Genomic DNA, 27,549 nt, shown 5'->3' with positions numbered 1-27,549 from the left:
AGGCAGAGAGGCAAATATTGTAAATGTTTGGGTTTTTTAAACCAATATTGACAATTACCATCTATTAAACTGAACTTCAGTCTTTTCTGATGCCAGGGGATAAATGTCAGTGTCAATGTGAAAGAAGCCAGCACTTAGCTCGCATGTTATAACCATCGGAACAGACTGGGAAAGTGATTGATGCTTCTTCTGACCAAATGAACATGTTGCAGTACTGTGTCTGATTCATACTATATTGTGCTGTACAGTCTTATTGGAAAACTGTTGTGTTTATATGCCTCTCAGCCTTGTCACCTGGATTGAAAAGTGTATAAAGGATTAAATAGAATACAGTAAAATGATCTACTTTTGGAAAGTGTCCAGTGGGGTCTCAGAGGGATCCTTCACAGTCCAATTTCTTTACTATCTGTAAGTAATACTTGAAAGGATAAGTAACACTGTTGATGAAAGAAGTTCTTACAACAATTTGAGCTGCTAGAAATATAGATACCATTGCTGAAGACTGTTTAGGTTCAAATACTATTGTTTATGGATGAGAGGGATGGGGGAGTATTCACAAGAGCTAACTTCAGGCAAAGTTGGCTTGTTTCCCTGCTCTTCCTGTATAATTAAAAAGAGAATATAGTTCAGAGTAGGGATCTGGGTTGGCTTTCTCTAGAAGGTTCTTTCTCTACACTGAGTGCAGAATTCTCTGAACCTAAATGTCCTGTGTAAATAATACTCATAGACACTTAAATAAATGGTTTAGCTGTCAATAGTATACATCCACAAAAACTTTTGTTACTCAAGGTGAGTTAGGAGGTGCTCTTTCTAAAAGATTAGGCTCTTAAATAAGAAAGCAGTATTTATGTATGGGGAAACTTCACCATTTAGGTCATACTGGATAACAGCATAAAAAAAGATTGAAATTGTCATTAAAAATTATTGTTGGGATCTGTTAGCTTTCAGTAAGTGAAAACAATTTCAAGTGAAACCCGTGTAAAGAGTTTATAAGAATTTTCCTTTAAATCAAGGTAAGTCTCCTTCCAGTTAAATCGTGTGTATTCTCCAGTAGAATAACTTTCAGGAAATGTGTAAGATTTAAGCATTTGCATGACATTAAGATTGCTTATAGTAGCTTACAGGGTACTGGAGAAAATGAATATTTCATAAGAAATAAGGAAATGTAGTAGTAATAATACGTTAAAAGCTCCATAGTTTAATTCACCCATAACAAAGTAGGTAAATGATGAGAACAATCCTTTGATTTCCATCTTGAGGATGGAAAAAAATTAAGTTATTTCACATCACTAATTTCTGAGATTTCCCTAAAGGTAGGTGTGAATCAAAACCACTTTTGACATCTAGTATTTCATAGATAACTGTTCACAAAATTGATTGTCCCTGGAAAATATTTGTTCTGCCTGTCTTATCAACAGTACTGCAGAAATACTGGAAAAAATGACAACTGAAACCTAACATACTTTAATAGATAACTTCTTGTATCCACACCTGACATATCTATTAGGGCGTAGCGTGGAAGAAGGTTACTCCCACTGTTAAGTGTGTTTACTCAGATAAGTGCTTTCTAGCAGAATCTCAACACAGAGTCAGTCTTCATCTTGGTAGCCTTTAATAGAATATGAAAACATACTGAGATAAAATGCAACTTACACAAATAGCTGGAGAAAATTGTCCTATTGAAGAGCTTTGAACAGATCTCCTTCACCCTCTCCAAACCTTCTTCCTTTAAGCTCCCCTGGCTGATACCCTACTTTTTCCTTCCATTCCCTTGCTAGCAAACACATTTTGTTTATCATTTGTATGGGAAATTTAGTGAGTTGTTGACAGTCTTCAAATAGTACTTTCGCTAACAAGCTTAGCTTATCCAGTTCTGTGTAGTGGTTTCAGAGTAATAGCACCATTAAAATATGCAGCAAAGCATATGAAAGAAATTCATAAATGTCATTGAAGTGATAAGACATCATTGCTGTGTTAAACTTGAGAGACAACAGCTGTTTAGCCCCTAGCAGAGAAAATCTTTGTCTGGCTTGGGTTTGCTTAAGGTAGGTTATAGCTGAAGAGCGATGCCTTTGTCATCAATGGAAATGACAGCAAATTGCTGTTGCTTCTGTATTTAGTTCAAGACAGGCTCTGAGCTTATGCAGAATCCAAGGAATCCTATTTCTGCTGCCAGTCTGGACCTGCAGGCTTAGGAGCCAGGAGCATGAAGGTGATGTGCTTGTGTCCAGTTCACACATCTCCATTCGTGACGGGCTACGAAAGTATAGTTCTCGGAGCTCATGACCTCAGCTGGAAATGGACCACTTTCAGCTGAGGTGGTTTGAGTGGCCTAAGGCACCGAGAGCTTCTTCCAACCTCCCGTATCAAGTATGGTGCAGCCATTCTGCTGAGAAAGTTCCACAGTCATGCCAGAATAATACAAGAGAGGAAGAAGGCAAAGAGATTGTAAAATTAGTTTTATCCCAAATAAAACTGAGAAGAACGAACTTGGACTCTAAAGTTGTTTAGGGAATTAAGCAGATTTGATTAACTTGGAAATACACAGCTATAATGCCAATGACCTGATAGAATGCTTATAATAAAAAGAAATATATAGTGAATTTAAGGATGCTGCTTGAAAGAAGTTACTGAAATAGTCTGGTTTTATTATTTCCTCAGTTTAGCCATTGCTCAAAATGTACCTAGTAGTCTAGAGTATCTCTAAAGTGCAAAACATTATAGTAATAAAATGGTAAAAGCTTAATTTTTGACCTCTGAATGTGTTAAGAGCCTTAGAGGCATAGGTGTATGGTTGTAGATGAGTAAATTTGTAGGCAAAGGTAAGAAAGTATCTATAGAGCATTTATTGGATTTCTGTTTTTTAAAAATTATGTTGTAGGCCAGCTGATTTGTATACACATGAGCTTAATGAAATCCTGCTTCATTAACTTGTAAACTTCCATTGAATCAAAAAAACTGTAGACACTGAGTCCTTAATGGGAGATCATGCTTGATGCCCTTTCTTTGATTCTGTTTTTCTGTATGAGTTCTCAGATTCAAAATACAACCTAGCTTTTAATTTGAATACATTGCATGCTACAAAGCTTTATTAGAAGCGTTAATCTCATAAAATATCTTTGAGCACTTTTTCAAATGAATTTCAAAGTCTACCACTTCCCTTTCCTCAGTCACAATGAAACTTCAAAAATAAAAAACGATGCAAGAAGTGAAAATATAATAATAAAGAGGGATATGTAAATATGACCTCTTTCTCTACCTAAAATGAGAATAGCAGCAGGAGCTCCAGGTATGTGTAGGTAGCCTGTACAGTCACTGCAAACATTGTGAAAAGACCTTCAAATCCCACAGCCATTTCCATGTTAGTATGATACCATGATAGCTGTACACCATGACAGTGTTTTTTAGATGTAAATAATTGTGAAGTGAAAAAAGCCCTTTCTCCTTTTAGTTTACTTTTCAAGATAGTGTTTGACTTCTTTGTGAAGGGTATTAATATTCAGTGAGACAAGGAATGGAGACCCACCTTTACTAGTAGATAAGTCTCAGGAAGGACAATTTGAAGCAGGATTTTTGGTGTTTGTCTTAATGCTCCTGTTGGCATTTTAATATAGGGGAACACTAAACTGTCTTATAAGGAAAGCTTAAAGCTGTTATTTATTTGTCAGGGTCACTGGTATGATAATCATAATTAAATTATTCAAATCCAATTTTTTCTTAGGCCCTTAAGTGAATAAGTGTTTAAATAAATGGTGCTATTTAAATCAGCATGTCTGATTCTGTGAGGGGTGGTTCCATATTCATTCACCATGTTGTTACCATCATATGTGAAGTACCATCTTTTTCCTTCAGTATGAGTCAGTAGGAATATGTTCACCATTTTAATACAGCTGTTTTCCTTTATTTTCCTCTAATTCTATTTTGTTGTGGTTAAATATAAATATTAGTAAGGTTTTAACTGGTTGAAATACTAATGAAGTTGGTGAGATCTGCTTGAGTTTGTGCACCCAATTATTTGGTTCTGTAAGTACTTACTATGCATCAGTTTTACTGTATTAAAAGTTTTTTTCTTTTTTATATGATATTAGACTTTTAATTATTACTTATTTATTTAGACTCGGCAGAATTTAATGCAGGTCGCTCGGAAGAATCTATCACCTTGAATATCTGCTGCCTCAGTCTGTTGGTACCCACAGCAGCACTAGCAGCAAATTTCTCGTAACTTGTAGTATATTGTTCTAGTAGTATAAAACCAAACTGTAGTCAAGCTTCTTTCATATCTTGAACTTATTATGTATATTGGAAAATGAGAAGCCTGTATATTCTGCCCACCAGATGATTTTCATTGTACTCTTGATGTCCTTCCAATATCAGACCTAACTGAGGTTGGACGGGCATTTGAAAGGATTTGTGTAACTCTGACTGTCTTCCTTTTCTTTCAATCTTGCATTAATACCCAAGCAAAGACATTAAGGATTTATATTTGTAACTATTCTTTGGTAGGAATGGATTTTTTAAAAAGTAAATCTTACAGTGGAAATTGTTTGAAATTGTATCAGTAAGAACCGCTAGTGATAGATGCCCCCCCCCGCCCTGGGAAACTTTCAGTAGAAGGTCGCAATATAATTTTAGCAAGGTTGCAAGTCATCACTTTCATTTCGAAGATAAGATTTACAGTATACTGTCTTATACATGCTTTTTTTATTTTAAAGTAGAGAGGTCTTCGGTTAATATTTCATTAGTATTTATGAAGGCTGCTGGGTGTTTTTCCTGGTTCCTACAGTTGAATGTTTTATTGAAAAAAAAGTTTCTTGAAGCCAGTTATTTCTGTCTGGGTAGAGTTTACATGCTTACAAGGACTTCAGTTAATGCTGTGTTTTATTGGAATAGAGTGAAAAAGACATGTCAATAACTTTCCTTAGATGAAGAGAATCCCTTGAACATCATAGACACAAATTGTAGAGCTGCTTCAGTTTTATGGCCATTTTAATTAGCCATCCTTCAAATTTTAATAGTAATATATTGTTTCCTTTGAAATTGCTCTTTTCCCACAGTGGATTAAGAATGCATTCATGTTTTAGTCTTTTTTTTTTTAAATGTAACCATCTCTACAGTAGCTATTGAAATATTTAAGTCTTAGTCACTCAAGGCAACTTTTACCTTAATGGAAACTTAATTTCTTTTGTAGCATAAAACAGCGCTGTCACAATGCGTAACATTTTATGGACATACAGTTGATTTGTAAATGGATTTTTAGGAGACTGCTTTAAAAGTCAAACGTTCAGAAGTGCCTATTATAATTCACATTTTAAGTTAATACACTAATCAGCAAGCAATTGTTCCACAATATAGCTTATCTATAAGGTGTGTGTACACACACATGTACATGTATTAATATAAAGAAAAGTTCTGGCCCAGAAAAGTCTAGACTTTATATTTTCATATTCTTCTATTCTTCTAGTTTATATTTTAAAATTTTATAAAAAGAATAAATGCCTGGAGACACCCATCTAAAGAGAAAGATGTAAGATTTTCTTATGTTTTACGTTAAATGGTCTTGTTGTAATTTTGTTGTAACTATTCACTTTTCAAGAACAAAAGAAATAATTGTGCTGAATTAATACACGTAGTTTCTGATATGTCAAAAAAGTAAATGATTGGAGGTATATACAAATATTCTGTTAATATCATTAGGATAATACAGCTTCAAAATAATTTTTCCCCAACTGCTGGTTAAACTGTTAATACTAAAATTGTTATTTGCTTTTGTGGTTTGTCTTAAAAAAAAAAAAAGTAGTAAATGTAGGAGGGGTGCAGCTACTGTAGAGATAAAACATGAGTGTAAAAACACTCCTACACATTACTGATGATGTATATTGAGAACTCTGCATACAATAACTCTTGACTGAAGTAACTAAACTAGCTTTTGGTAACTAAGAAGTGTGTATGCAAAAAAAAAAAAAAGCTGCTCTTGCTCTGGTAACCAGAGCTTATAAATGTAAGTAATTTAAACAAATATCTGAGTACCAACTAACTGAATTCTTAATTAGAGAAGAATTCTCAACTGTCCATAGAGCATTAAATATGTTGTGTATCTTATATCCTTTCAAAAAAAGAATTTAGTATGACTAATACAATTCTGACTGTTAAGGAAGAGAAAGTACATCCCAATCTGAACTGAGCAACAGTAAGTTTTGTAGATGCTCTCCTTCATATTCATCTGAATACCTAGATATCTAGGATCTTCTACTAGTAATACTAGGAGTTTTCTGAAGGGTAGTCTCTCTGTCACCCTGGAAGGTTTCTTTGACATCTAAACTTTGATAAATAAGCATATCTGAGAATTCTGCATACAATGACTCTTGAAGTAACTAAACTAGTTTTTGGTAACTAAAAAGTATGTATGCAAAAAAGTTGCCCTTGTTTTTCCCCACTGATGCACTTTGTTTAGACGCTGAGTTTCTTAAGTTTCAGTTGAGTTACCTGTCTAATGTTGAAGGTGAACACCAGTCAATAAAATAATTTTAAATAAATTTGAAAATCTCAGCATGAATGCCTAATAGACTTCATATTCTGAGAAGTTATCAATCTTTACAAGTCAAATAGATCTTTTGGAGGATGATTTGTGAATATAATAATTATAGGAAAATAGGTAATTTCTCCCCTGAAATTATTAAAAGTAGCATATTGTGCATTGCTTATTTGTGTGCTGTAGTTACTAGAGATCTAACTCATTTATAGCTGTGGAGTTGGTTCTAGTAGAAGGTACACATGTAATTAGGTGAAATGAGTTACAGCTTGGCAAACTCCATTGACTGATCATGTAACTTACGTAAACATTTGCTTATATAGTCATTAATATTTTATCTTTTTGCAGTTTAATAAACTCTCTTCTACACACAGCATTAATTTGATTCCTCTCCCCCTTTTTACTACTTCTACATCTTTTATTCCAGTTCTTCATATATAGATAATAAGTTTCCAAGCCCTTTCTCTCTGAACTATGCAAAGATTTGTGGGAAAATGTATCTGTTCAGTCTTGCTCTTAATGTTTTACCTCTTAACTCTTCGTATAGATGTAGCAATCCTTAAGTGTCTCACCTGTTCATCATGTTATTGGTAGTGAAGGCTGCTTTTTTTTCAAATTACTGATTTTTTTTTAATGACAGATTTGATCAAGAATATCTCCTTGTGTTTCTTTAAGGAATGTCACTGTCAGCAGGATCTTCACCTCTTCATTCCCCCAAAATAACTCCTCATACATCTCCTGCTCCTCGAAGAAGAAGTCATACTCCTAACCCAGCAAACTATATGGTGCCTACTAGTGCCTCTGCTTCTGTTGCTAACGCTGTCTCTCAGCCTCCGTCTACTGGCCAGGTGATCCAGAAGGAAACAGTGGGTGGAACAACATACTTCTACACTGATACAACTCCAGCACCTCTCACAGGAATGGTATGTTTGCTTTCGATGCAGAACTGTATGGAGTTTCCAAATGCTGAATTGGTTGATGCTACAGAGATTATTCTTAACACTCTGAAACCCTTATTCTCTATGAAGATTTGGCCTTTTAATTGTTGTGATTTTCCCCCAAATCACTGAAATTTAAGGACCAGAGAATTTTTTATGTGTTTTCATTTACTTCTGTGTAGAGTTTTGGGTTTTTTAATACAGCAGTAGAAAGACAGCATTTTATGTATGTGTCAGTGGATACATATGTAATGAAAAAACATAAAAAATTCAGGTTGGTTTTTTTTTTGGTCTGGTAGGTTAAATAACTCTTAAATTTACAGTGGAGGGGAAAAGGCAGTTAGAAAAATGTTGAAATAACTGTTTACATACATACGCACACCCCCTTGAAATAATTAGTAGCGAATATTGCATAAGGAAATTGTAATGTATCTGACAGTATTTTTGTAATGTATTGCGCATGAAGACTTCGTAGTTCTATAGTTCAAACTAAAACAGTGACAAAACTCTTTGTTTTCCCTATCCTTAAGGATTTTAAACTGCTGCTTAAAATGTTTTGTTTTCAGGTATTTCCAAACTACCACATTTACCATCCAGCTGCACCTCATGTTGCTTACATGCAGCCAAAAGCAAATGCACCTTCCTTCTTCATGGCAGATGAGCTCAGACAGGTAAGATGATAGAGAATTTAAAGGAAAATTGCCTATCTTGGCAAAAACTAGAAAATCGCTAATAGTAGAAGAGAAATAGCCACTAGTCGATTTTCCTTGTGGAGAATTTAAAAAAAATCAAGTCCTGTAATGGATGGAGTACAACAGAGAGTGGGAGCAGGTTACAACATATGTGACTGCAATCTAACCTGCATGCTGTGATTTACTATTCAGCTAAGTATTCTTACTTCTTGTGTATTGTTTTGGTGTGCATGGGTTCATTTATGTAGCATTCCTTTAAGCTGTAATCCTACCCGGTTTTAAAGTCTTTCACTGAAATGAAAGTATATGCAGGTGTTAGTTGGTGAGCCCTTCTCTGAGGGCTGGCTGTGACTGTTATTTATTTCAGCTTTATTGTAGTAGGTGCCTCTGTCAATGCTAGCTCTAGCTAATGTGTTTTCCGCAGCTTCTTCCTTCAAGAATTTCTGTATTTTGTCATTAACGTTTTCAAGTTAGTGGTGGTCTTCCCCACCCCACCCTGGACACTTGCATCAACTCCCTGTTTTAGTACAAGTAGCTGGTACTTCAAAGACAGTGTACTGGTAACTTATGAAAAATGATGAACTGAAATTATAATGTTCAAAACTTGACTTAATTTGTTATTCAGGAACTGATCAACAGACACTTAATAACTATGGCCCAGATTGATCAGGCTGATATACCTGGTAAGTAAGTGTTTCTTATAAACTAAACTGTGATCATATTGTTCTGCAACCATGCATATTCAAGAATATTAACAACATCTTGCAAAAAACACCAACTGTTTTTAATTTTTCCTGAAGCCTTAATCATCAGCCTGGGCTGTGAATAACCAGATACAAAGTATTTCAGAAATATGAAATTTGTTTCTTGCTTCTATTCTCTTTTTCTTCTGTAATTTTCTTCTGCTTTGAAACTCCTTAATGGTTGGGAATACTTAAAATTGCTGAGGAAGGAAAAATCATTAAGGCAATAAAGCCTCATGAGGAACAGTATTGCATTGCTTTGTACATATTAGGTATTCCTTTTAAAGGATGCATATATTTTCAAAGGCTGCACATAAACTGTATAAGCTACCAGCCAGTTTGCTTTAAAACTAATTTGCTGTATCAGAGAAGGCTTTGTACTAGTCAGGCAAGAGAAGCATATGCTATTCATTGTCATTTGGCTTTTGGAGAATTTACAATTGACTGTGTTCACAGATAGCTTTTTTGGTTGCAGTATCCTTAATTCTCAAATGTGTGCTTAATATGATAATGATACAGGAAAAAAAACGCAGTTTAGTTTACTAATCCAGATGAAGTACAAGTGTATCTTTTCTTGCAGGGGTGATCTCTTAATCTGATTTGTAAATCTTCAGCACCCCCCCCTTTTTTTCTAAACCAGTGTGTTAAAACATGGAGGATTCAGATTTGCTTTTTTGTGATGAAAATGGGGTTCTTACAGTGGTATGAAGTCTGTATGGAAATTGGTGCTTATTTATGAGTCTGTGCAGGAAAAAAAACACCAAAGAAAGGTCATTCAGAAGGGTGAATTTTTAAGACAAATGAGAAAATGGCAGATGGAACTGTGCATCTATTCTGTTGATTTTACTTGGTGTAACTGTTTTTCTGAAGACAGTTACTTCAGCTCTGCAGACTCTCTTCCAGGAACCTATATATTGGTATTAAAGCAAAAATAGTGAATTTTAACTTTACATGCACCTAAAAGATGGTGCAAAGGGTTTATGTGTTAATGACAATCATTTTAATCTTTTCTGCTACTGTAATAACTTTCTCAAAGTCAGCTGACTCCTAATATGTTTCTGTGTATAAACTGAGTTTAGCAGTTCCTGCGGAAGTGGACAGCTACCACAGTCTCTTTCCTTTGGAACCACTGCCACCACCCAATCGGATACAGAAAACAAGCAACTTTGGGTACATTACATCATGCTACAAAGCTGTAAATAGTAAAGATGACCTGCCATATTGCCTTCGGAGGATACATGGTGAGAAAAATTGAATTGTCTCAATAGGACTAGCATTCCTAAGCATGCTAGTCATATTTTAATGTCTGGTTGCTTTTCAGTAGTTTCAGAAGAAATTTTAAAGTAAAAAATTATCCCCCAGAACATCAAATTTTAAACCATGGGTTTTGTTCTTTCATAGGTTTTCGTCTTGTTAACACAAAGTGTATGGTATTGGTTGACATGTGGAAAAAAATTCAGCACTCAAATATAGTAACCTTGCGTGAAGTGTTTACCACTAAAGCATTTGGAGAACATTGTAAGTTTTTTGGTTTGTGTTTGGTTTTTTTTTACCCCCCCTAACTGATGTGTTGAGACTGTTTTCTAAATGCTTGCATTAGTAATTGTCACCTGTTTCTATCTTTAAGCTCTTGTGTTTGCATATGATTTTCATGCTGGAGGAGAGACTATGATGAGCAGACACTTCAATGACCCTAGTGCTGATGCCTATTTCACAAAACGAAAATGGGGTAAGGAAAATACATTATCATACAGTACTTTGTAAACTATTTCTAATACTTAAGCAGTAAATAGCTGGTCAGAAATAGTCCTTTCAGCTTAATTTTTTAGCTAATCAGTTCTGCCATATCATAACCTGATTGGGATCAGAGAACTCTACTTTCTATTTGTAAAATTTCTGAAATTTTTTTTTTTTTTTAAATAACAGAAAAGTATAACTAGAGTTTAAGGTAAAAGTCTTTAACAATGAACAATTTACTTTTCTGGTCACATTTGACTTATGACTAATTTGCAAAATTGACGCCAGTTTGTAAGGGAATTGCAATTCTTTGATAGCGAAATAAGTTTGAATGGAATTGGGAGCCAAGAACTCTGGGGTTTTAATTGCAGGTCTGTCACTGGGTGACACCTGACACTTGAGATGTTTCCAAAATTGTAGAAGACATATGCTATGTCAATTTGATGCTTCCTGTTCAGGTGCCCTCCACTTACAATTTTTTTTTCCTCATAAAGTATTATGAGGACTAATTAGACAGTGTTTTATTCAATGTTTTGAAATGTGAAGTACTAGTTAAGAAATGGATTGAAAAATCCCTGTAACATATATTCTTTTCAGACACAAACTTCACATTGTAGGCCTGATTTTTTTTCAGATTTATAGTATGGCTGCAAAGGAGTCACTAAAGCTACATCTACATTCATAAATAAAATCTGTCACAGTATGGTCTGTGGCTCAGCAAGTCACTCGGCAGAGCTCATATCCATATGGCTAAAGCCTCTTCCCCTCCAAACCAGAATGCTGCCAATCGTACTGCATATTTGGACCAGTTCATGACCCATGCAGTCCCACAAACTGCATCCAGATGTTGCCTCAAACACAACAGGCCAAAACTATTAGTAGAGCCCAGTACCAGGCTGAGAAAGAGAGATGCTCACAGCTGAATGGAATCACAGAAAGACTTAGGGTAGGAACATACCCTCAGAGCTCATTTGGCCCAGCTTCCTGCTCGATGCAGGACCAACCCTAAAATTAGATCCAGCAGTAGGGACAACCAGAGGACTATGACGTGGCCTTTATTTCATTAGAGTAGATGTTCCCTAAATGTCTTCAGGCTGCCAGTGTATAAAGAGAAGCAGGAGCTAAGGTTTCTTCTTTCTTGTGCCTTTTGAAATTACAGTCTTTCACTGTGAATTCAGTCTCTCAAAGGTTGACATGGAAAACTTTACTAGGCTATCTGATAGGTCAGAGTGTAATGGATTGGTAGTGTGTGAATATATTCAAAGGCTTGTAGATCCCTTATATACTGAATAATTCCCACTGGCTTTGCACTGAGCTGACTGGTGTAAGTGAGGTTGGAACTTGAGTTCCACCACTGTTTTTGGTGGTAATATCTCAGACAGAGGAAACCCTAGCTTAACTTGTGGCAAGTTGAAGAATACTAATTACAAATTCAGTGAGCCTGATGTGAAATTAATTTGGTAGGGTAAACCTGGAACACCTACTGCCAGGTTAATGACTGTTACATGTAGGACTAGACTTCTGAGTGTCTCCCACTCATGGTTTTCAGTTTCCATGTAAATCATCCTTGTTATGTTTTTATACCTCTCTAGAGTATTACAGAAGAATGATGTCTGTTCTAGATAGAATAATAGAAGTTATAATAAAATTCTTGGGGACACATTCTTTTGTCACACTGGAAAAGAATTAAGTTTTGCTCCTGTAAAGGGCAGTCATGTCTCATTAATCTAGCTAAGTTCTTTGAAGATGCAGTAGATAAGATCTTGGGTTTTCAATGAAGTCCATCAGAGTCTCTAAAAGAAACTAAGTGACCATGGGATAAAAGAGAAAGTCCTCAGTTAGGTTAATAACTGCTTAGAAGATAAGAAACAGAGTAAGAGTGAACAGTTAATTTTCACAGTTAAGGGAGATTACTGATGGAGTCTTACAAGAGTATGTGCTGGGAGTTGTATTTCTTAACACATTCACTTATTTGCGCTGAAGATAAATAATGGTGTGTCAAAGTTTACTGATAATACCGAATTATTTGGATTGTTAAAAACAAAGGCCAATTGTGATAGATTGCAGAAGGGTCTTGCAAGACTGGGACTCTTGGCAATAATCTAGCAGGTGATGTAATGTAAACCAATATGACTGAGTTAAAACATAACTCTAACTTTAAACATAAAATGATGGCCTCTGTCATGGCTGTTACCACTCAATAATAGATTGGGTTTATAGTTAAGTAGATTAAGGAAAATATTGTCCTCTTGCTGAAGAGCAGCAAATAGGAAATTGATTGTTGTGGACTATTAAGAAAAGAGTAAACAATGAAACGGAAAACACTGTATTCAAGATGTGGGTGCATCATAGACTCGTATCTGTAGTTGTGGTCCTCCTTACACACTTTGAAGGGTGTAGAAGAACAGCAAAGAAGTTGAGAAGAGGTGACAGGAACGATCAAAGGCATGGAACTGCTTCTGTATGAAGAACAGCGATGTGGAATAGTGCTTTTCGTGCTCTTAAAGATGGATAGGAATATGAGGGGGTTAAAAATGACTGGAATATGGTAGGTGCCTGAAATCATCAGGGATAAAGGGAAAATGAATAAGCAACAATAGTTTGCTATTTCTTCCAGCCTAGAACTAGGAACTGACAAATGAAACTAGCCAGGTAGCAAATTCAAAGCCTGTGTAAAGACCGTTAAGCAATGGAACTTTGTTGCAGGTTATTGTGGATGTTTGCCTGGGTTCAAGGAGAAAGTGGGTTTACTCATGGAGGAGAAATACTTGAGGACTGCTAAGTGCAAAGACACTATCTCTAGCTCAGGAGATCTCTAAGCTGCAAATCATTGGAGGCTAGTAGAATATTCTATTTGTTTATGTTCATATGCTCAGGTATCTACTGCAAGCTACCGTTCTGATTTTAGTGTGTCTTTGAAACAGTCTAGTGGGCTATCTGGACCATTTATTTGACCTACTACAACTTCCTTCTATAGGCAGGGATGGGCTTTAAAACTAGAAATAAGACATCAATTTCTGTTCAGCCAAACCAAAGTAGTATTTAATTAAAATGAACTGTTGTGGCAGAACTTACAGGGTATGTAAGGAAGATAACTTTCTCCTGCCTGTGGCACTTCTCATTACCTGCTCTTCCAGTCTTAGATAAATAAGAAAACAAAGTCACCTGAAATTCCCCAATTTTTCCAAATTGTTCTGCACATCTTTGCTTTGGCCTTTCTTTTTTGGTAACTGCTGCTTTCTAGTCTGGTCCTCAGTAGAAGGAGCAATTTAAGAGAGAAAAATAAGATTGCATACCTATAACTTGATTTCTCAGAATTGCCTGCCTTCATGGATCCTTTCTCCATCCCCTCACAGAGTTTCTTGGCCGTCTGCCTGCCTAGAGGAGACTCCCAAGAGAAGCAGGGGAATGGATGGAAGTTGGGTACTCTGCAGCATGAGGCCCAGATTAGTACAATTGCTTTTAAAGGTTTTAGGAGGCACAACACTGTGAACCTGATCAGTGAACTCAGAGAATTTGATTTCAGGTATGCAACCTTATTTATGTTGAACACTCCAGCTGGCAACGTGAGACTTTGACAGTTAAAAGATGAGGATTATGGTTTACATAGCTGTCTTGCATGTCACTGGTGTCAGTGTGGTCAGTCTCAGGTTTTTTCTTTTTGCCATGTTATTTACAGACCGTGTTACAGAACTACGCTGGAAGGGATTTGGTGTGGGAAAAAAAAAAAGCAGCTTACATTTATTTTTGTACTGTAAACTAATGTCTTTGTTGCTTCTGAATTCTATAGAATTTCTTGCTTGTGTTCTTTATGCAATGAAATACCCTCTTTCTTCAGGTGGTACAGCGTGATAATCCAATGTTGTTCTGTCATATTTTACTAAATTTTGACAAGTTTTAAAATCAGGAGTCTTACTTTTCAGTTAATTATTACTTGGAGTACTTTGATTTGAAAAGCTCCTTTTTGTTTGATTCTCATTCCTCGTACTTCGTCAATACACTTTTATTTCCATCAAAAGTGTCTAAACATTAAATCTATTGTTCTGGAATTTGGTTTTCTTCCACCTTTCTGATATTTCTCAACTTCAGATTATAGTACATGTTAGTGCATTTATTTCTGCAGAAATTATGTTCTCTTTAAATTAACAAGTTAACCCAAAAGTACTGAAATGGTGTTCTTAACAGTCCAAAAACTAAATGGTAAACCACATTCGGAATGTATGTATCAAAACTATCGGCTAGAAAATCTTGGCAAATTAACAATAACTATCCACTGCTGCCAGTAAGGTTTTTTCTTTGTCCTGATGAGTTTTTGTTGTTGGCAGAGAATAAGCATGCCTTTGATATATCCTTTGGTCTGTTTATTAAAAATGCTCTGAGTAATTAAATGGTGGTGTACGTGCTGTTAATAGTAGTTTTCAGCACCTCAGATTCTGCTTTTCAGCAAACAAATACTTAATGAAGATAGGCAAGTTTCCTGGACCTAGTTTTCCTTTGGACACATTAGTAGTGGTATGTAATGCACAAAAATAGACTTCACTGCTGACTTTAAAGTTTTTGTATCCGCAGTTGCTGAACGTTTTTTCATAAAATACCTTTTTCATTGAAAAAGGAATAAGTTGTATACTTAGATTGTGATGAGAAGAAAGAATATAGGAATATTGAAAGTCAACATTGTGTTGTTGAGGACAAAATGTGTGACTAATAATTGTCCTAAAATACCCTTGCCAAAAGCCGCAACTTTTTCAAAGTAAATTAAAGTTTTCATTATCTTTAGATTTTTTACAAAATGCAGTGCTGCACTAGTAGTTCAGAACCGTTCTGTATATTCAAAACTGGGAAATGTAAAACCAAAGTCCAGGTTTCCCTGGAGAAGGGGGAGAAATGAAGGCTACTGCTCTTACCTTACTTTCAGTACTTCAGCTCAGGAACACAGAACAATTTACAGTTCTCAATATAAAAGACTGATTTACAGGCCTGAGAGGTTCAGTTTAGTGAGCCGCTAAATCTTTCATTGGGCTTCTGATTTTTAATTTCATAACTGTCTGATGAGAACTGCTGTTTGTTAGCATGCTTTCTGGCAGTGTTCCTGATGATGTAAAACAGGTCCTACTGCCAGTGGTCCCAGCTCCTCCTTCCAACCCTCAAACTATCCCTGGCTTTATCTTTGCTCTGGGGAACTGAATTTCATTTGAATGCTTTTTTAACAAACAAAAAAATATACACACACCAGGGCAAAGGGGACATTTCTTGCTTAGTGGAGAACATCATACCACAGAAGTTAAAAATAAATAAATAATGCTGACAATGAGTTTATTTTAATGCAGCAAGGAACAAATACTGGATAACCTGTGTTTTTGGAATGGCAGTTCTTTAATTTTTAATCTACTCCATTAGTATCCATTAGCTTCTTTTAGGAAAGCTTTCCAAAGCTTTTTGTGTTTTGCCTGAAGAGTGAGCTTTTGGGTTTCGTCTCCTTGGGTCCTTGCTCAAGTGCCATCTGTGGCAGGCCTGATGGGCCTTCATGGGACATACTTCGTAGTCAACATTGCAACAAACTGAACTGCTTTCAATCTTACTTGGTTTGAACAGGTAGATATGTAAGAAGGCATTTCAAAACTGATTCTTCCACCGTTTTAGCTTGTACCTTTAGTGTATGGGAATGTGGGGTGCAGTCAACCAGCCTGAAAGCAGCAGCTTAGATTCGGCTGTAGCCTCAAGCGAGTCTTTCCAGTGGTAAAATAATGTTGTTGCTTGATTGAGATCTTCTGATAGAGGGGGAGAAGCTGTGTTGAACTCTGACCTTTCAGCTTTTCAGCATATGTTGAATATTCTCTTGGTTACATTGCCTTTATCTGGAAATCAAGTGGCAAGTGCTGTTGTTTTTAAGTTGCATGCAGAAAAATAACCCACAAGTTTTGGCTTTTTTTCTCTCTTTGGGATATTACAGCAACATTTCTGTTCTGGCAGTATTTGTTTCATGCAGATGTAACTCTGTCTTACACTGACCATACACATTCCTGTTAAACACATCACACACATTGCTGTTTACCAAATATAAAGTCTATTCTATAGGAAGAAGTAACTAGAGAAAGAGCCTTGACTAATAAAGGAGGATATAGGTCTTCAGTCATTTTATATCACCATAATTTTTGTCATGCTGAAGGAGAGAATCATGAGGGGAAAAAAGTTTGCTATGTGAGACTTCTGGTATGCTGGTTTGTGGGAAGTGATTTGCATAATGATTCATCAGGAGGCCAGAAAAAACAGAGACTATCTCGTTATATTCAGCCTGCAGTGGACATGCCAGTCTTATTGCTATTTAAAGGAGTCAGTGTCTTGATCTTTGTAATCTAAACCAAAGCACCTTAAACCTGAAAAATGAACTAAAGTTTAAAAACAAACAAAAGCTCAGAAATGGAAGCTGGGAACATACCCAGCACATCACCCCCAAATCAGTAAAATTTCTAAGTAAAAGTTTTTCAATAATCTGTTTCACTTTTTAACTCTTGCATATATATGTTTGTGTTAGTGTGTACACATGCAAGCACACGCACACACAAACTTATTTTGAGCAAGTGCACAGATGTTGATATGCTCCTGTAGGGAGAGGGAAAAAAAAAAAAAAAAACAAATAAAAAGACAAGGAACAAACATTTGGAGGAGAGTAGTGCAGTCAGTTTACAACTGAATCGGATGCTTACATGATTTTACTGAATACTGATGATATTACTGGTCTCAAAATTAGCAAAAATCAGTACTGAGGCAACCTCATGAAACGCCTGTCATGTTTTGTAAAATTGAGAAGCATGGTTTTACTCTGGATGTATTTTCTTCTCTTACTTCAGCTTCATGCCACACAAACAGTAGCAACTTCTTTGTGTAACACTCATCTTACCAAAAATAACATTTGTTATCTGTATCTTTATTTTTTCATTTCTGGCTCAGTATTACTCAGAAACAGTTTGCAATGTAGAGTTTGAGTTTGTGTTTGCAAAGAGTTTTACTTTTGAAAGGAGGACTACAAATCCATTTAGAAGGGGAATGAAGCATTGCTTTCATATGGCCTATTGAACAGGAGTCATGCAGTGATGTCTTGTCAGAGAGTTGGGTCACAGCAGAACATATGTGAAGTTGTGTTCAGTGATGTTTAGCTACCAAATTTTCCAGTCTGATCTGTCCATGTAATTTGAAACTAGCTTGTTACTTTTTCTTATCAGATGATAGACAGTGTTTAATTTGTAAGCCTTCCTACAATAAAGGAGGTAAACCAGGATCTGTTGCAGCTATTGTGGTACACGCTCGTTGTTTCAGAATACTGGCATTTTTACTTCTGAAGTACCTGCATATTTTGATGTACCACCCACTTCCAGCAATTTCTAACCAGTGCTCTTTTTGTAGTGATTATTCATCCTAAACTTTAAAAATCAGCATGGTTTTCCTGAATGTGAGTGTGAAACTAATAATGCCTAATGAATTGTAGTGTCCTTCCAAAAAAACCCAACCTAAACCAAACAAAAAAACCCCAACCATTAAAGCATAATAGATAAGTCTTTCAAGGACTGTTAAGAGTTGAATGAAATGAATATGTGAATTGTATAATTCAAAATGTGCTAACTTTAATTTTATGTAGTGGCCTTTTGTTGATGCTTACAACATTTTGCTTCTAGGTCAGCATGATGGACCTCTACCACGACAGCATGCTGGATTGCTTCCAGAGTCTTTGATATGGGCATATATTGTGCAGCTCAGCTCTGCGTTACGGACCATTCATACAGCAGGACTGGCATGCCGAGTTATGGATCCAACAAAGATTCTAGTAACGGGCAAAACAAGGTAATGAAAGCATTCACCCTCACTGTGTACTGTGATCTGTGTTCATGGTAGCTGCTGACTGTGTATCTGTTAGGGAAATAATGAAGTCTAGCTAGAAAGTTCTGTTACTTTTAACTGGTATGAGACTAAAAATAAATACATGCCAAAACTTGTACAATTTTTTTTTAAAGTTCTTTTTAAACATGTTTTGGGAAGGCTTATGCATTTATCCTCAAAGTACTGTTCAGTTTTACTGACAATTTAGAAATTTGTTGATTTATTTGTAAACTGAAGACTGTCTGTTGCAGTTTATTGAATAGTAAAATTAGTATTTTCTGCTTCATAGTAATTTTCTGAGTACTGACAACATTTTTGTCATATCAAAGCATTCAGTGAATGCTAGAGGAAAAACTGAGTAACTGACAAAATTTAATGACACTTCTTCCTTTTCTCTTCTCGTTCCTAAAGGTTACGAGTTAATTGTGTTGGAATCTTTGACGTTTTGACATTTGACAACAGTCAAAATAATCCACTGGCATTAATGGCTCAGTTTCAGGTAAGACAGCAACACCATAGTTAGGCTGGTGACTTGGCATGGGGAGTACTGAAAACCAGTGTGATTCGTTTTCGAAGACAAGTATTTTAATTAAACTGTAGTCCAGTATATCTATCTCTAAATAACTGTATTTTTTTTCATTCCTGATTTGATCTTGGTTCTGCCATGTATTATTCAAATTTGCTTTTAATTTAAAAATGTAAATGCTCATTTTGCTATCTTCTGCTTCTAAAATTTCAGCAAACTCACCAAACAGGTTGAACTACTAGTATTTAACAAACAAAGTCAGAAATAGTTGGAAATATGAATTTCTAAAAGAAGGGGAAGAAAAATCTTAGATTTAGTGTTAGAGAGCAAAAAGTAATGGTTCAATAACAGGTTTTACTCTGCTTTCTGTTTTGTTATTTTAACAAAAATAACTAAGTATTGAATACCTGTTTACAGAGGAGTACGAGATCTTTTAAATAACTTCACTTTGGCCTTCTCCTCACTCCTAAAAGGTTCTAGTGTATCTTTATTTTAGGCTCCTAGTTTTTCCGTGCTCTCCTGACGTTCTCTGAAGTGTGGACTCTGCATAATTCCTGAATTAAGAAGAATCCCTTTAGACTTAACAAAAACTGTTCCACAATCATCTGGAGCATCACTGTGTACAGGAGTGCCTCTTTCCCTAACTTCCCCTCAGGGTAAAGTACATTGCTTCAGCAGTCATCACATACCCTGTCTGTACTGGGAGTGAAAGACTACAGTAGGGAGTTGGATTTAATTTATTTTCATTAATTGAGCTTATTCACTGTGAGAAAATTGCTCATTCAGAGTCTTCCAGTAATAAATGAAATGTTTGAACTTTGGCCAGGCAGAAACTAGCTTATTGGAGACCATGTCCTAGAACATAGCAACTTTTTTCTTTTGAATGATACAGTAAATCAATTTTCAGTGTACTCAGAGTACACCAAAGGATTTCCCCCCCCGCACAGCTACATATCAGTGGGCTTTTGGTAATCATTTAGTGGAAAACAGCTGAGAGAAGATAGGAATACGTGCAAGTGAGGGATTCCATGCCTAAAAATGTAATGAGATATTTTTTTTTTTAATCTAAATATTTCTTTAAACTTATTTTAATTGCAGCTGGGAAAGAGATCCTCCCGAGATATTATGACATTCAAGGAATTTTAAGACAAAATGTTTAATATACTTGGAGGTACAAATCTAAAAATACTTGCAGGTACATGAATCTGTCAAAAGCATTTACCACCATAGCAGCCCAACACTTGGCAACTAACTTGCTTGGTAATGCATAGTTTTGTTTAGGGGGGATGTTTTTGCATGTTTTATACATTCTTGGTATCCAAATTGTTCAGTTATCACTGCTAAACCGGAAAAGAAGTACTCTTAAATGCATAGTTCGGAAGATCTAAACTGCAGTTAGAAAATACCATATTGCCTTCTTTTTTGTTGCTTCCTCTAGAAGGACTAGGCTTTCACTATCCATTTTGTTCCTTCAGAGTTTCTGGATTGAGTTCATTCCTTGAAATTCAGGAGTCATTTATCATCCTCTACCTTTTGTTTGCCCTAGCCAGATAAAATTACAAAATAACAGCTGCTGCTTGTCCTTTTTCCTCTCGATCCATGACCCAGTTCCTGAATTCCTCTGGGACTCCTGTGACTGTTAAAAATGTAGGTTATCTCTTGGTTTACTGCCCAGCTAATATGCATTTCCTTGTTGCTGTCTTCAGTGGAGGAAGGTATTTTTGTTAGCATTTGTCACTTTCTGGCCGTTTCCCATTGTTAATATAGATAGCAAAGAGTTTGGCCAGAACAGAGAGGGGCTATATAAAAGCGATGCAATTGTTCTTTACAATCTGTGTTAAACACATTAATTTATATGATCATTTAAGAGTTAAATAAAGGCAACAATAAGGGAATCTAAAAAGAAGTAAATGAAATACGGCCACTTGCATTAAAAACAAGGTGTTAAACCTATATAAATTCCAGCACATCACTTCCCACCCCTGATCCTTAAGTCTTGTGTCAGTCAGTTACAGGATACAGATAGGAAAACTGTAAATGGTGATGTAGGAAACAGTAGAAAGGTTTAATAAATATTTCTGTATTTGGAATAAAATGAAGGTGAGTCCTCTCCATATGAAACATAAATTCTATTGATTTAATGAGGGCTATAAGGTAACATTTGCTCAAAGAAAATATTTTTCATTTAGCAAACTGAAGTAACTTTCACATACACCTCCCCAAATTTAAAGAAACAAGCTGAAGAGGCATCTGAAGTATTAACGTTGACTTTACAAAAAAAAAAAAAAAAAAATCTAGGAACTTGGAGGTACTTGTAAGTGCAATTCCAGAACTTAAAAGGATAAGTGACTCCACAGAATTTTAGAGTGGATGAGCTGATATTGATCCAAGGAAAGCAGTGGAACAGAATAAACAAAAAAGTAATGTCAGTTTCAAAGAGTTTGTGGAAAATGGGTCTTGTCAAAAAAATAAGATTTATTTGACTAGTTTGCATGTCTGGCTGATAAGGCCAAGTGTATAAAAAGCTGAGGTATCTCCAGGGCATTTGGCATAGTAGCACATGCCATTTTAATATTAAACAAAAAAAAATTATGTAGAAGAGAAAGGGTACCTATTCAATTAACTTTTAAATTGCTCACTGACGTATTTGAAATTAATTTGATAACAGGGAGACATTAATGAAGAGGGCTGTTTCTGAGTTTATCTCCTAGGGGCTGTTTTTTAGTCTAATGCTGTTTAATGTTTCTATCAATAAACTAGATGATGGTGATAAAATCTTTACTAGCAAAGCTTTCAGGATATAAAAAGATAGGCTGGTACAGGTTACAGTTATTAATTGAATTGCTAATTAAGTGGTCATTAGTTGCATGCAAGGTACATTTTTGAACAAAAGGCAGCATGTACTTAAAAGGTGTAAAGCTTTTCCTTGAAATTGAGAATCAACTTAGTATGACATAATAGTCACTCTTGATAGTTACCATAGCAAAAGTCTTCTGGCAGGTCTGTGGCAAAAGGAACTGGTGTGGTCCATAGATACATGCAAAGCACGATACGGCATATAGACAGGGAAGTGATCATACCTAATGTTGATCTGTACCTTGCCCTAGCAAGGCTAATACAGGAATACAACATTTATTTCTGGTGTCCCTGCTCCAAGGAGGTCTAGCAATTCTTGTGTGCCTCCTTTAACCTTTCTCTGCCTAGAAGCAGGAAGAGCCGAATCTGTTGATGTTTTCAGAGGGGAGGTTAGGGCTTAATAGGCTTATGTGGATTGCTTCCTTGTAGAAAGGATGGTGTGCCCCAGCTTCTGGGAAGTTGTGCGCCCTGCCTGCATGGATAGAGTTTGTCAGTGGATGGTAGTTTTGTCTCTCCTAAAACAGGAATCTGACTTCCATATATCCTGATCTTTATGGGTCCCTTCCAACTTGAGATATTCTATGATTCCCCTATCACACAGGAAAATTACTGCCTGTCTTTGTGCACTTGTAAAACTTCAAACATTGGGCATTGTAATAACATTTTCTTTCAGGTTTTTGGCTGTCAGTGAATAGTGAGGCACCTCCGGAGAGCAATTCAGCTCACTCAAAATCTTAATTGTCTTGCAGAATTACAGATATCTTAAATTGATCAGACTCTTAACTGAATTGCTTGAAGTTGAAGTTCCTAAAATTAGTGGGATGAATCCAAGCCACTTTTGCAACTAAGACAAGTTAAGCATTGGCTGTAATTTGAAATGTGTGGGTTTGAGGCTGCATTGGTGTGTTGCATCGTCTCTGCCAGTTTTTCTATTAGATGTAATTTGCAAAACAAACAAAAATTAGGGTTATGAGTCAAACAGTCAAAAAACCCAAAAGCCTGAATTTAGAATTTCCTGGCTGATGTTGATGTAAGACTCTCAACCATTTTTAAAATCTAATGCAATCTGTATTATGAAAACACCTATGTAAAGGAAGACTGTTTTCATAGGGTCTTGTCTGAAGTTGTGTGTATTCGGTGTCTTGGGTTGTGTGATGATAGAGAATTTATATAGGATACATCATTATGAATTTCTAAAAGTTGGAAGGTATTAAGCATAAAGTAGGGGACTGCAGAAAGAAGAAAGATTGTGGTTAATACAAATACTTACATATTTCTTCTAAGTCTTTTAGAGAGGGGACAAAAAAAGCCATTGTGTCAGTGTCATGACCTTAACTTGTCTCTGTGCAGACCTTAACTTGCCTCACCACAATGTTTGAGACATTAACTCTTTCAGTCTCTCACAGTCGGGTGACATATGTCTCTGTACAGATACTGCATCAGCAAGATTTCTCTGGTACTATAGCAGTGTCCTCTGCTGCTCGAATTGACTACTTGGTAGTGGAAGCAAGTGGGTTCCCTCCAAAATGGGGTTTGTTGCTCAGGTTCATTTCTCTTTACCAAAGTACAAAGGTATGCTGATACTCAGGAATTCCTGGTTCCGTAGGAAATCGAGTCTAGCAAATGCCAGTCCCGTTGCCTTCTCCACTGCTTTGTCCTTATTTCTGTCTCATTTTCCACATCCTGTTTCTGTCTTCATTAGCTACCAGAGTACCATGCTTTTTAACTTCTGCCATGTTGCATATCCATGTTTTAATTGTGCTGCTTAATCAAACTTGATATGGAAGCAGTGGGGACATTTGAGAGACCTGGAAAGGTTTTCTTTACTCTGTCCTTCAACACCTGGGAGATGTGGCTCAGTTAGTGCAGCCAGAGGCAGCAAACATGGTTACCCTTCTGGGTGGAAGAGCTGTGAGGGGCTGAGATGCGTTCACCATCACAGCACTTTTCTAAAGCTGCCAAATTCTAAACAATTTTCAACGTTGCAGTGCTGCCAACTTTTCAGGCTTTCTTACGGAAATGGCAGGTGGTGTATTCCTTATACAACTGTGTTCTCTGCTGAATGGCATAGCCTTGCTCTGGACTGTGGAGCTGACTTTCTTGATAATTAGTAGCTTTCACTTTTCTACTTTTGAAAAAATATCTTTCTCAGGAAAAAAAGTCAGGAAAATACTAAATTTGTGTGTCTCGCTGACTCTTAAATTCAGTCTGAAGCTGGCATCCAGCATGGAAAGCTGCAGGTGTTTCAACTTCAGCCAAGTTATATGCAGCTGAAATCTTTTCCATGGAAAGAATCAGGCAGCTTTTGCTATGAATGTCATTGTCTGCTACTAAATTAGGCTCCTGTTTTTAGGGATGGGCTTTAAAATCTGGTACAGCTTTTCAAAATAATGTCTGGTGGCTGTCTATTAAAATCGGCAGAACTTTCTATTGTGGCAAAGCAGCCTGTATGCAGCATTCATCTTAAGAGTGGTTCTACTTTTAAGGAAAGTGTTCAGTAACCCTAAGGATTTCTTCATCAAATGTGATGCTGCTCAATTTGTCAGCCATACAGGCCTGTTCCTGGCTAGTTATTTCAGGCAGTTTATATCTTTTCACACTGGCTGTCAGAGATTAAAATCTTTGAGCTCTTTGTTAAAACAGAAACAGTGTTTGCTGGAATCTAGTGTAGATTCCAGTGTGATAAGATATGAGTCCAGCAAACGATGTTTCTGTTTTCACAAATAATCCTTGATAGCTATTTCTGCGTGTTGTATTGAGAGGACTTGCTCTATTTGCCACCAACTCCCTGACTTGTCAGGAGCAAGCAGGGTAGGTGGTTAAGAGAACCTCTTTGCAGAGCTTCTGTTCTCTACACAAGAATTCTTTCTGGTACTATCCTTAAGCTAAAAACAGGTAAATTTTAAGCACTCAAAGATAAATATAGTACCTAGAAATTGCTAGGAATCAGGACAGATTTTCCTCTGTACATTTTGACTACTGTAACTTGAACAGTCATTGAACTATGACTTGAATAGCACTTAGGTTAGTTGCTCAAATTCTTCTAAGGTTACTGAAGAACTGTCTCTTTTTAAACACCATCTAGTACCATAGGTAATATTTATGCTAGGAATCTTATCTGTGTGTTTTTTCCCTGTTAGCAAGCAGATCTGATCTCCCTGGGGAAAGTTGTGTTGGCTTTGGCTTGCAATTCTTTGTCAGGAATTCAGAGAGAGAATTTGCAGAAAGCAATGGAACTGGTGACAATCAACTATTCCTCTGATCTGAAGAATCTGATTTTGTAAGTTTATGTAATAAAACTTTTAAAGGAAATTACTACTTTTTTTAAACATACAAATTAAAATGTCAAATAATATTTTTAGATGCAAGTAAGATTACAGGTATAACTACTGTCATTGAGTTGTATGCACAGTCAATGCATCATTAACCATAATTTAAAATTTGTTTGTACAGCGTGTATTTTCATGGTGTATCTAATAAAATCAATGTCCTTGCTTTAAGTGCTGTTAAAGCTCCTAATAAGAATTAGGAGCTTAAACAAAGCAAGCATTTTAAGTTGTCTTCAATACTGGGCTTCATTGCCTGTTATCTACCATAGCAATATGCTAGTATTACCTTACAGTTTCAGAAGGTGTTGAGAAATAGGCACATTGCCTTTTTGACCAAGGGATTGAGTGCTAATTTTTCTTGGCTGCATGTTATTTTGTGGTGTTCTTTAGTATATTCAGCCTTTCTCCTCTTGCAGCCTAAGAGGGGAAAAGTAGAAATCTGTCCCTTCCCTCTTTTTAAAAACAATTGCATGACAATCTGAATCTTAGCGTCTTCTCTCTTTTTGAGTATGCTCTTGCTGTTTGAGTGGGTGAGCTGCACAGTTCCATGAAAGTACACTCCTATCTTGTATAAATAACTGACTGGATGTACACATGTAAGTTAACACACGTTTTCTCTGTTAATACCTTTTTTTAAGAAACGCTGCGATTGTCAACTTTGTGTATTAAATGTAACTATTTGACAATGATGTCTAAAATCATAATAGGATGATCTCTCTGGGATTTGCAGCATGTTTAAGTAATCTTTTTGGGGGTGGGCATATTTTGGCAGGTATTTGCTGACTGACCAAAACAGGCTTCGCAGTGTAAATGATATCATGCCTATGATTGGTGCGCGATTCTATACTCAGTTGGATGCTGCTCAAATGCGAAATGATGTTATAGAGGAAGACCTTGCAAAGGTAAATCATTTAGTAATTCCTACAGGAAGGCCTATAGTCATAATTCCTACAGCTCTACCTTAAGAGGGAATGTTTTCTACCATTTTTTCCTTTGTTTGTTTAGCAACCTAAGTAATCTGCCTGCAGACTTGAGAACTCTGAGCTCAAGGTATTGAAAGTCCAAAACCTCCAAGAATCACTAGTTTTAGGATGCCCTCAGCTGGGCTTTAACGAAAGTAACATCTTCCTGTCCAACCAGCAGTCTTGGGGAAAAGATGTTCTTTATAGAATGGTTAAAAAGTAGTATTCTGAGTAAATAAGGCCATGTATGTCATCATGCACTAGATCATATAGTTTGTGCTAGAGGTTATGCAGCAGCAAATGTTGTCTTTAAATTCTTGGATAGATTTGGATTCCAGTGTCCCTTTACTTACCTCATACGTTTTCCTTTCCAAATGAATGGTAGACCATGGAGGTTGCCATCCTCAGTTTCCCTGAAGTATGTACCTCTTGCTGTGGGGGTCTGGTTAGTCTATCAAGTTCAGTCAAGGTATCAAGTGCTAGCTATAAAGGAAATATGTACTTTGTCCCATGTTAGTGTGTATTTGTTAAACAGGAAAGGGTGTCTGCTCATCAGAAGCCACTGGTTACAGGATTTTCTAACAAGACTGAGATACATTACAGAAGGCTTTCATGGTACTAAAGATGTGTGGAACAGGGTATTAAGTTTCTAAGGATTTAGTCAAGTCCTGTGGCTCCTTTCCATTACATGCCCTCATTGAGAATTTTTTTTTAAGAGGCAGTAGACCAATGTTTGGGATTCTGGTGGACTGGTTCTCTTAATTTCTCCACCATTGTCTTGTTGGGTAAGAGTTTTCTCCCTCCTTAGTGAAAAATACTGAAATCTTATCAGAAGCAAAGAGCTGTAGAAGAGCAAGGCGATATCTACTTTGGATGCAGAGCTCTAGATGACAGGTGCCTACTCTATCAGAGTCAACCACTACTCCTGCTCTGAAGATGTTTATGATCATTTCTTGTTAAGGTGGCCCAATGTACCTGCACAAATTTGGGCAGGTGGACCTTTTCCCATAACAAAGATGGAGATTGTTCTGTAATCAGCATTTTCAGTCAGGTTGGTTGTAGCAGTTGTTTATCACTGGCAGGTGAGCAGAGCCACTACAAATCCAAGTTGTTGCATAGACCTCAGTTTGGCAATAGCTGTTTAGTTTACCTGGTACTGATAAATAGCAGTTGCTAATTAGCTGTTGTACTATAACTTGTTTGTACTACTGCGTCCTCAGTAACATCAGAGCTACAGTATCCCTTAAGTCTAACCTGGTACCCTCTCTTCATTATTGCCCAAAGCAGATGGGTAGGGGAGCATATTAGAACAAGACTAGCATGTGTGATGTTTTTCCTTGTATTTTCCAAGCACACAGTCATCTG

The 27,549-nt window shown here is 36.4% G+C and overlaps 1 protein-coding gene across 2 annotated transcripts in view; it reads left to right on the top strand.

Annotated features, from left to right (window-relative positions):
* Positions 1-27,549, top strand: part of PAN3 (poly(A) specific ribonuclease subunit PAN3) — an 84,569-nt gene that overhangs the window by 48,419 nt on the left and 8,601 nt on the right. Inside the window, exons 9-18 of one of the 2 annotated variants that reach the window (XM_075711829.1) lie at positions 7,205-7,452; positions 8,034-8,138; positions 8,785-8,846; positions 9,977-10,143; positions 10,304-10,420; positions 10,530-10,631; positions 18,310-18,475; positions 18,923-19,010; positions 25,034-25,173; positions 25,995-26,124. In XM_075711829.1, coding sequence (XP_075567944.1) covers positions 7,205-7,452; positions 8,034-8,138; positions 8,785-8,846; positions 9,977-10,143; positions 10,304-10,420; positions 10,530-10,631; positions 18,310-18,475; positions 18,923-19,010; positions 25,034-25,173; positions 25,995-26,124 — 1,325 coding nt within the window. The remainder of the gene's footprint in view (positions 1-7,204; positions 7,453-8,033; positions 8,139-8,784; positions 8,847-9,976; positions 10,144-10,303; positions 10,421-10,529; positions 10,632-18,309; positions 18,476-18,922; positions 19,011-25,033; positions 25,174-25,994; positions 26,125-27,549) is intronic. The other variant, XM_009483853.2, reaches the window with a different exon arrangement.

This window comes from Pelecanus crispus, chromosome 1 (genome assembly GCF_030463565.1).
Source record: "Pelecanus crispus isolate bPelCri1 chromosome 1, bPelCri1.pri, whole genome shotgun sequence".
Classification (NCBI taxonomy): Eukaryota; Metazoa; Chordata; class Aves; order Pelecaniformes; family Pelecanidae; genus Pelecanus; species Pelecanus crispus.
This window is presented reverse-complemented; position numbering and strand designations above follow the sequence as displayed.